General features: G+C 42.2%; 1 protein-coding gene across 1 annotated transcript in view; it reads left to right on the top strand.

Annotated features, from left to right (window-relative positions):
• Positions 1-7,121, top strand: part of LOC108532987 (zinc finger protein 160-like) — a 22,226-nt gene extending 15,105 nt beyond the window's left edge. The window contains exons 5-6 of the mRNA XM_017877303.1: positions 5,897-5,949; positions 7,035-7,121. Of these exons, the coding sequence (XP_017732792.1) occupies positions 5,897-5,949; positions 7,035-7,121 (140 nt within the window). The remainder of the gene's footprint in view (positions 1-5,896; positions 5,950-7,034) is intronic.
• The last annotated feature ends 3,801 nt before the right edge of the window (positions 7,122-10,922 follow it).

Raw genomic sequence — 10,922 nt, forward strand, 5'->3', positions numbered from 1 at the left:
TTTTTTGTATTTTTAGTAGAGACGGGGTTTCACCGTGTTAGCCAGGATGGTCTCAATCTCCTGACCTCATGATCCGCCCGTCTCGGCCTCCCAAAGTGCTGGGATTACAGGCTTGAGCCACCGCGCCCGGCCGGTGGTAGTTTTTTAAACCAACACCCACAACAGTCTACACATAGAATTCATACCAGGAATCACAAAGTCTCTAATTTTCCAAAATTAACTGGAAATATTACAAACTGCAGAATAGTTCCAGGCCAAAATATGTTAAATTCATAACATGATGTATACATCAAAGGAAAAAAGGACATGTGGAAATGACACATTAGTGTATAAAATAGTCATTTATGTGAAGTTTCTTGGAAAGGCTACACTACTATTACTGGTTTCCATCTGAAGTTTGAGATCTGTCGATTTTAGGCTTTTCTTACAGGCCTTTCATTATGGTCTTTCGGAAGGAATCAATAAAATTATAGGGCCTGCCTCATTAGGTGTGGTTCATTCCTATTCATGCTCCCTGGAACACCAAGAATGCTGAATTTTAAAATTTAACATTGTGTGAATTAGCGTCAGGGAGAGGTGGAGAATAGCACAAAACTGTAAGTCATGCTTACTGTGTTCAGTGTGCCCTTCTCCAGAGGGCCACTGGCTTATAGGAAAGGATTGCTGCTCTACCAGTTGACCACGAGATGGCATGCCAGGACATTAAGACACTGGGTTTTTGTTTGTTTGTTTTCTGAGATGGAGTCTCGCTCTGTTGCCAGGCTGGAGTACAGTGGTGTGATCTTGACTCACTGCAACCTCCATGTCCTGGGTTCAAGTGACTCTCCTGCCTCAGCCTCCCAGGTAGGTGGGACTACAGGCTTACGCCACCATGCCCAGCTAATTTTTGTATTTTCAGTAGAGACAGAGTTTCACCATGTTGGTCAGGATGTTCTCAATCTCTTGACCTCGTGATCTGCCCACTTCAGCCTCCCAAAGTGCTCAGATTACAGGCCTGAGCCACTGTGCCCGACCGACACTGGGCTTTTTATGAGAGTGATAGATTACTAGGACCTGATTGTGTGGTAGAAGTAATGTAGGGGAAATGGCAATCATCTTCTTTGAAAAGCAATAGCTGTTGTATACCAATGATTAATGAAAAAATAGTTATTCTTGTAAATCGAAGAAAGAATGGTTATCATAGACGGTAGTTCAAGTAAAAGAACCAGGACTGGGCATGGTGGCTCACGTTCTGTAATCCCTGCACGTTGGGAGGCCGAGGCGGACAGATCTCTTGAGGCCAGCGGTTTGAGACCAGCCTGGCCAACATAGCAAAACTGTCTCTACAAAAAATACAAAAATTAGCCAGACATGGTGGTGGATGCCTGTAATATCAGCTATTTGGGAGGCTGAGGGGAGAATCACTTGAACCCCGGAGATGGAGGTTGCGGTGAGCCGAGATCACCACCCTGGGCAACAGAGTGAGACTGCCTCAAACAAAAACAAAACGAGACAAAAGAACCAGAATAGCGTGTGCACGTGTACATAGGCGTTTCACAACTGGCATGTTTTACTACTGTTTTATTTAGAATGTATCACACGTTTTATGCTTTAATTAATAAAATGTAATCATAACTTTTAATGACTCATGTTTCTTCTGCTACCACAGTTTTATCTCACCTCAGTTGGGTATTTCATAACAGATAGTAATAGTGCGCCATTAGGCTCTCTAGGTGGAAGGAGTCTTGCAAGGAAACATGAGGTTTGGGCTTTGACTGTGGCAACTGACATCCAGTATCCTCCCCTTTAATTTGTTCTCATCCAAAACTAATCCATATGTTTTTCTTTAATAAGTGATTTTTCAAGTTTGCATTTATTTTTTCCTTTACATTACACTTTGAGTAAGAGTCAGTGTTACTAGTGCTTTATGTGTAATCACTGAACCTGTGAGATAAGTACTGATGTTATTCACCTATCACAAACGAGGAAACTTAGGGCCAAGATGGTTTAAGGACTCATCCACATCCCTGTAAGTGGGTGAATCAGGATTCACGTTTGGCTGCAAAGATGAGTGATACAATTTGAATCTGTGTTCCTGCCCGGATCTCCTGTCAAATTGTAATCCCCAGTGTTGGAGCTGAGGCCTGATGGGAGGTGACTGGATCATAGGGGCAGATTCCCCTGTGGTGCTACACTTGTGATAGTAAGTTCTCATGAGATCTGGTTGTTTAAAAGTATGTAGCACCTCCCCTCTCTCACTTCCTCCTGCTCTGGTCATGTGAAATGCCTGCTCCCACTTTGCCTTCTGCAATCATTATAAGTTTCCTGAGGCCTACTCAGAAGCTGAGCAGATGCCAGCATCATACTTCCTGTACAGCATGCAGAACTGTGAGCCAACTAAACTTCTTTTCTTCATAAATTATCCAATATCAGGTATTTACCCAATATCAGGTATTTCTTCATAGCAGTGCAAGAATGGACCAATACAGTGAATGTCTTAACCATGGTGCTCCACTAACATGTCTAGTTACTTTTCTTTCTTTTTTTTTTTTTGAGATGGAGTTTCACTCTTGTTGCCCAGGCTGGAGTGCAATGGCACAATCTTGGCTCACTGCAACCTCTGCCTCCCTGGTTCAGGTGATTCTCCTGCCTCAGCCTCCCGAGTAGCTGTGATTACAAGCATACACCACCACACCCAGCTAATTTTGTAGTTTTAGTAGAGACGGGGTTTCAGGTTACAGGTGTGAGCCACCTCGCCCAGCATGGCTAGTTATTTCTATCTTTCATGAACTCAACATCTTGACTTAATTTTGTTAGTATCTTTTGTCATTTTATACTGGTTTATCTTCACACATAATTGTGACTGTAGTAAGCATTATGTCTGTATTTTTATTTCATGGGCCAAATTACTATAAATACATACTTAAATAAGATGCCTCAGCCTCCCAAGTAGCTGGGATTACAGGTGCTCGCCACCACGCCCGGTTAATTTTTGTATTTTTAGTAGAGATGGGGTTTCACTATGTTGGCCAGGCTGGTCTCGAACTCCTGACCTCAGGTGATCCACCCGCCTCAGCCTCCCAAAGTGCTGGGATTGCAGGCATCAGCCACCGCACCTGGCTGAGAGTCATATTTTCATCACATATCTGAATTACAATAAAGTTGGGGAGTTAAAGCATACAGTCAATTTTGTAGGTCAGTGCAAGGGGGACGCAAGGTTTCTTCTAATTGGAAAAGAAGAACTGGTAGGTCTTTTCCCTTATACCGGGAAAACATAGGAAATATGTGATTGTGTTGCTATTTGATTTGAAACTACAGTATTGGCTGGGCGCGGTGGCTCAGGCCTGTAATCCTGGCACTTTGGGAGGCCGAGGTAGGTGGATCACCTGAGGTCAGGAGTTCGAGACCAGCCTAACCAACATGGGGAAACCCTGTTTCTACTAAAAATACAAAAAATTAGCTGAGCACGGTGGTGCATGCCTGTAACCCCAGCTACTTGGAGAATTGCTTGAACCCAGGAGGCAGAGGTTGTGGTGAGCTGAGATCGCACCATTGCACTCCAGCATGGGCAACAAGAGCAAAACTCCATCTCAAAAAAAGAAAAAAAGAAACTACAGTATTTTATGTGAAAATAATGTTTGATGACATTGACAGTAAAGATATAAACTGGGGCTTAAAAACTCCACTAATTTTACTTGACATGCATTCATAAGTAGAAGTAGCAATATGCTCCTAAGTGGCTCCAGGGGTAGATGACAGAGGTGTGCATCCTAACCCATCTAGACAGGCTTTGCCGAACCCGGTATCCTGATCAAATTCTCTAAGTTTTTTTAAATGGTATTTGCTGTCTTTTCATTAACCCATTACCTCACCCTACCCCCACATCTTCCCAGTAAGTTGCGAGGCTCCTGTCAATACATTTGTCTGTGCATTCCACAAATAAGTCATCATGATTCTGGATCCACACTTGTATCTTAACCCCTCTAGGAAAATAATTGTTGTTAGAAGAATCAACATGCAAAAATATACACAGTTTATATAGGTTTTTTGACTTTTAAGTCCCCCGAAATAAAAAATTGTGAACCATAAGAAGTCTCAAATTTGAAATGTCTCCAATAGATATGATCACACACCTCACCAAGCCACTCTGATTGTGGATATTCCTCAATCATTATAAATATGTTCCCATCCTAACAATTTTCTCCATTTCCTCTGCCCAATTATTTTTCCCCATTTGTATCTATATGACAGAGTAAAATTAATGATTTTGCTCAAACATCATCTTATCCTATGGGCATTTCCTGAACAGTTTAAAGTAGGACATCCTGTCATTCTATCACCACATGTACACTTCATTGAACTTATCCCCATATTATAATTAAGGCTGACTTACTCATATAGAACATAAGCTACTTGAGAGCAGGGAACTGGTTTCGTTTCTTGCTAGATCATCAATGATTAGAATAATCCCTGAAAGCAGGGACTCTGTGCATTTGTGTTGAATGAATGAATGAATGAATGAATGCACTTTTTTTGATGCAAAGAAGTAAGTTACTGCAATGCATGGGCTCATAGATTAGCAGGTCATAGATTCTACTTTTATTCCCACATTTTATATCTCAGGCAACATGAGCTAAATAGATCCATCTCAGCAGTGGAAAAGGTTTTCATGAAGTTTTCTAAGCCATGAAAATGGAAGATTCACTCTCAAATGCTCCATTCTACTCCCAGTGAAAATAACACTCTTATTTGTCAGGTAGAAAAACTTATGTGAGTAATGACAATCTGAAAAACAGGGACTAAAAAACAAGTAGGAAATTTATCTTTCTCACATAATAGCAAGTCCAGAGGCTGCAGTTTGGGATGTGGCAGGTCCTCTGAGAAGTCCATTCCGCCTACTCTACCTCCATCAGCACTCAGCCTTCCTTCTCCTTGAGGAGAATGCAGATGGCTGGTGTATGACTGAGAAGGGTATAGGATGAGGGGCAAAACCATTTTCATTTTTAGGCTTTGTCTTGTTTACCCAAAAGCAATATTTCCATATTTTTTTCCAAAGAATATTAATTCTGTTAAAAGGCTACTGTAATTATAATGAAGAACGAGGATTTTCAAATTTCATATTCACACATCAAAAACAGAGAAAGAGAAAGAAACAGTAAGTTAGAAAGCCAGGAACAGTGGCTCATGGCTGTAATCCCAGCACTTTGGGAGGCTGAGGTTGGAGGATGGTTTGAGCTTGAGCACAGGAGTTCAAGACCAGCTTGAGCAACATAGTGAGACCTCATCTCTACATAAAAATTTAAAAGTTAGCCAGCTGTAGTGGCACACACCTGTGGTCCCAGGTACTCGGGAGGCTGAGGTGGGAGGATCACTTGAGCCCAGGAGGTTGAGGCTACAATAAACAGTGATCACACAACTGCACTGCAGCTGGGGCTGGACAGAGGGACACCCTTTCTCAACCAACAACAGCAAAATCCACAAACATGCTGCAGACCAAATACGTGTTACCAATTATATCAATGACAACATGGTCACCATAATTTTGGGAAGAGCCAGATTATATCAACTGACTTTGTTCTTTATCCTGAGAGCCTAATATTCTATGTAACCTATGGCCTGTTTTTAGGTGTTCGAAATGAAAGACAAAATTATCAAACTGTCCTTAGTTTTTTTTTTTTTAACTTACAGATTTACTTCTATTGAGCTCTATTTGTATCTAAATGAAAATATTTCTCCAGGTTTTAATATAGTCTAATTCCACTATCAAAGTAGGAAAATGAAAGAATTTGAGATTTTTTAAAAAAGTCATGCCCTCTTACCTTAAAGTGAGAGATGTATACACTTCCAAATATATTTTCATATTAGACTATAACTTAAAGGTAATCTAACTGTTATATCATAACTCGGGAATTTTCAGAGGGAGCCTGTATTTCCAATGAAGCATTAAAGACCTTCACAGGATTTCCTCAGGTACATAGGATATACTCAATTGGGGTGAACTTTTAAAATGTTTAAGGATATATTTGTTCCAAAAAATGAATAATCCCATCTTGTTTTAGTTTTCAATTTTAGTTCCTTTTTTGTTTTTCCACATGTAAAACTTTTTTGTCTCTAAAGTCAAAATTATATTACAAATACATGAAAATCCTATTCTGATTTGCCTTCTCAAACTTTTTATTTTTTTAAATAGGTTTCTTGATAGGTATTAATTTTAGATTTTTTTTAATCACAAAGAGAATACCATATATGATATTCTATACCTTGTTTTTTAGCTATGATGGCGATCACTCCAATATGACTTTCCTCATTCTTTTTTTTTTTTTTGAGATGGAGTCTCGCTTCGTCACCCAGGCTGGAGTGCAGTGGCGCGATCTCAGCTTACTGCAACCTCTGCCTCGTGAGTTCAAGCAATTCTCCTGCCTCAGCCTCCAGAGTAGCTGGGATTACAAGAGCATCGCACCATGCCCAGCTAATTTTTGTATTTTTAGTACAGCCGGGGTTTCATCATGTTGGTCAGGTTGGTCTTGAACTCCTGACCTCGTGATCTGCCCGCCTCTGCCTCCCAAAGTGCTGAGATTACAGGCATGATCCACCGCACCCAGCCCTAACTTTCCACACTCTTTTAACAGCTTCACATACATAGCCAACATTCCCCTAATTTCTCAGCCACCTTGCCTCAAGTTAAAACCATGAGACCAGGGCCGGGCGCGGTGGCTCAAGCCTGTAATCCCAGCACTTTGGGAGGCCGAGACAGGCGGATCACGAGGTCAGGAGATCGAGACCATCCTGGCTAACACGGTGAAACCCCATCTCTACTAAAATACAAAACTAGCCGGGCGAGGTGGCGGGCGCCTGTAGTCCCAGCTACTCGGGAGGCTGAGGCAGGAGAATGGCCTAAACCCGGGAGGTGGAGCTTGCAGTGAGCTGAGATCTGGCCACTGCACTCCAGTCCGGGCGACAGAGCGAGACTCCGCCTCAAAAAAAAAAAAAAAAAAAAAAAAAACCATGAGACCAGTTTTGCCAAACAGGGTGTAAGTGTAATGTATCACTTTCAGGCCAAACCACTTAAAACTAAGTGTGACCTTCTTGCTCGTTTCCTTTGCAATAATCAGAGGCCCATTTTTGAGATGCAGAAACCATAATATGGAAGCACCTCCATCTCTGAGTTACCACATAAACATCAGCTGCCCTACAGGGTCAACTATCCCAGTGGTGCAATTGACAGAAAAGACTCATTTTATACAGTAAACTTCTGGGATTTAACAAAAAATGGTTCTGTGTCTCCAGGCATGACAGGACATGCCATTCCTTACAAGATTTTTAAAAGCAAAGCCTAGACAGCTTTAGCAATACCCTCTTTCTTGACAAACTGTTAGAGATCTAGGCCTGAAGTGCAGGGAAGTGACAATAAAATCTGTCTTTCTACATCATTTCCTCCTCAGTGATGCTCATCAATTGCTATAAATCACTGTGTCATGTTTCCACTGCCAATTTTTTTAGATATTCAAAATATCTCCCCCAAACCTCAGCCTATCCTGTGTCTTAGTCCATTTTTTGTTGCTGTAACAGAAAACCTGACCTGGGTAATTTATATGTATGTATATAATTTATGTATGTTTACATATATAATTTATTTCTTCCAGTTCTGGAGGCTGGGAAGTCCAAGGTGGAGGGGCCACATGTGGTGAGGGCCCTCTTGCTGCATCATAACAGAAGTCATCACATGGTGAGACAGAGGAAACATGCCAGCTCAGCTCTCTTTTCCTCTTCTTCTAAGGCTACTAATCCCAACATAGGGACCCGCCCCCATAACTTCATCTATCCCTAATTACCTCCCAAAGGCTCCCACCTCTGAATACCATCAACATATGGATTGGAGGATTAAATTTCCAACGTGAACTTTTGGGGAATACATTCAAACACAGCACCGAGTCACCATTTTCTAAAAGAGTAATACCGCAGCTACCCAAAATCACTGAACAAAGACATTAGGCACCATTTGCATTCCCTCTCAAAGTTTCTTTTTTTTTTTTTTTTTTTTGAGACGGAGTCTCGCTCTGTCACCCAGGCTGGAGTGCAGTGGCCAGACCTTAGCTCACTGCAAGCTCCGCCTCCCGGGTTCACGCCATTCTCCTGCCTCAGCCTCCCGAGTAGCTGGGACTACAGGCGCCGCCACCTCGCCCGGCTAGTTTTTTTTTGTATTTTAGTAGAGACGGGGTTTCACTGTGTTAGCCAGGATGGTCTCGATCTCCTGACCTCGTGATCCGCCCGTCTCGGCCTCCCAAAGTGCTGGGATTACAGGCTTGAGCCACCGCGCCCGGCCTTCCCTCTCAAAGTTTCTAAAACTATCTCTAGTTTTGAGTTCAATATGTCTCAGCTACTTTTCTATACTGCAATATCCTTTGTCCACTTAACACTACCATCACTGCAATCTGGTGCTCAGAACTGTTTTCCAGAAGGCTTTTCCTGTATGGTTCTTGCTAAACTTTGCCAATGAGAAAAACCTGCATGGGATGGGCACAGTGGCTCACAACTGTAATCCCAGCACTATGGGAGGCTGAGGTGGGTGGATTGCTTGAGGTCAGGAGTTCAAAACCAGCCTGGGCAACATGGCAAAAACCTGTCTCTACCAAAAATACAAAAATTAGCCCATCTCTTAACCCAGTCTCAAAACAAATAAATATAAATAAATAAAAACTTAAAAAAATTTTAAATGCTGTTTAAAAAAAAAGGAAACCCTGAATGGAATAGGAAAGGCAGAAGTGAAGCACTAAGCCATTAATCTCCGATGAATACGGCACAGACTTCACCATCTCTAATCCCAATCAAGCAGCCAGAAGCAGTAACTTCTAAGACATCTCCATGAGCTATGGTTTCTCACTGAAGCTGCCAGTGACTATTTTTCTTTTTTTTTGTTGTTTTGTGTTTTTTTTTTTTTTTTTTTTTTTTTGAGACGGAGTCTCGCTCTGTCGCCCAGGCTGGAGTGCAGTGGCCGGATCTCAGCTCACTGCAAGCTCCGTCCCCCGGGTTCACGCCATTCTCCTTCCTCAGCCTCCCGAGTAACTGGGACTACAGGCGCCCGCCACCTCGCCCGGCTAGTTTTTTGTATTTTTAGTAGAGACGGGGTTTCACCGTGTTAGCCAGGATGGTCTCGATCTCCTGACCTCGTGATCGGCCCGTCTCGGCCTCCCAGTGCTGGGATTACAGGCTTGAGCCACCGCACCCGGCCGACTATTTTTCTTTGATATTCCTACTGCAGTCTTCCACACATTTCACTGCTCAAGCACCTCCAATATTCTTAACTTATATAACTATTCTTATTCTTGAAATAATTGTATACATTTTTCTAAACACAGACTTTATACAAACATCCAGAATAAAGCTAATTCCATGTTTTCAAAGTTTATTCATCACAACCTGCATTACTGTATTGATCCTGAGTCTCACTCTGTCACTCAGACTGAGTGCAGTGTTAGTCATGGCTCACTGCAGCCTCAACCTCCCTGGCTGAAGCCATCCTTTCCCCTCAACCTCCCAAGTAGCTAGGACTACAGGTGCATGCCATGACACCCAGCTAATTTTTTATTTTTTGGTAGAGATGAGGTCTCACTATGTTGCCCAGGCTGGTCTCGAACTCCTGGACACAGGTGATCCTCCCTCTTGGGCCTCCCAAAGTGCTGAGACTACAGGTATGAGCCAAAGAACCTTGCCAACTTTGCCGAAATTAAGAATGCTATTAAGAAAGTGGAAAAACAGTACACAGAAGTGAAAAAAGTATTTGCAAATTATATATGTCATAAGGGTGTAGTATTCAGAATATAAAATAACTCTTACAACTCAACCAAAACAAAATCTGATTTTAAAATATTAAAAGAAATTTTTGAGTAAACATTTCTCCAATGAAGATACACATGGCTAATAAGCATATGAACAGATACTCAACATTCATCATTAAGAAAATCCAATCACAATGAAATGTCACTTGTAAGTGACTAGAAGGGTATATACTATTACTACTGCTAACCCAACAACTACAAACATCAATAATCGATAGGAAGTGCAGAAAACGGAACACTGGAACATTGCTGATAGAAAAGTAAAATGGTGCGGGTGCATTCGAAAACAGTTTGGCAGATCCACAAAAAGATAATCACCGATAATTACCATATGACCCAGAAATTTCATGTTTACAAACATATCCAAGAGAAGTGAAACCATGTATCTGCAAAAACATTTTGTAGAAAGTTGTTCATAGCAGCATTTTCCATAATAGCCTAATTTCTTTTTCTTTCTTTTCTTTTTTTCTCTCTCTCTTTCTCCTCTCTCTCTCTCTCTCTCTTTCTCCTCTCTCTCTCTCTTTCTCCTCTCTCTCTTTCTTTCTTTTTGAGATGGAGTCTTGCTCTGTCGCCCAGGCTGGAGTGCAGTGGTGCGATCTCCGCGATCTCGGCTCACTGCAAGCTCCGCCTCCCGGGTTCACGCCATTCTCCTGCCTCAGCCTCCCGAGTAGCTGGGACTACAGGCGCCCGCCACCAGGCCGGCTAATATTTTGTATTTTTAGTAGAGACAGGGTTTCACTGTGTTAGCCAGGACAGTCTCAATCTCCTGACCTCGTGATCTGCCCATCTCGGCCTCCCAAAGTGCTGGGATTACAGGCATGAGCCACTGCACCCGTCCCATAATAGCCTAATTTCAAAGAGTAGAAAAAGTTCAAATCTCCATCAAACAATGAATGGATAGACAAACTGTAGAATATTATGCAGCAACACAAAGTGATGAGGTACTAGGCTGGGTATGGTGGCTCACACCTGTAATCCTAGCACTTTGGGAGGCCTAGGCAGGCAGATCACTTAAGGTCAGGAATTCAAGATCAGCCTGGCCAATATGGTGAAACCTTGCGTCTATTAAAAATACAAAAATTGGTCGGGCGCGGTGGCTCAAGCCTG

Source organism: Rhinopithecus bieti, unplaced genomic scaffold, assembly GCF_001698545.2.
Source record: "Rhinopithecus bieti isolate Rb0 unplaced genomic scaffold, ASM169854v2 scaffold_10982, whole genome shotgun sequence".
Classification (NCBI taxonomy): Eukaryota; Metazoa; Chordata; class Mammalia; order Primates; family Cercopithecidae; genus Rhinopithecus; species Rhinopithecus bieti.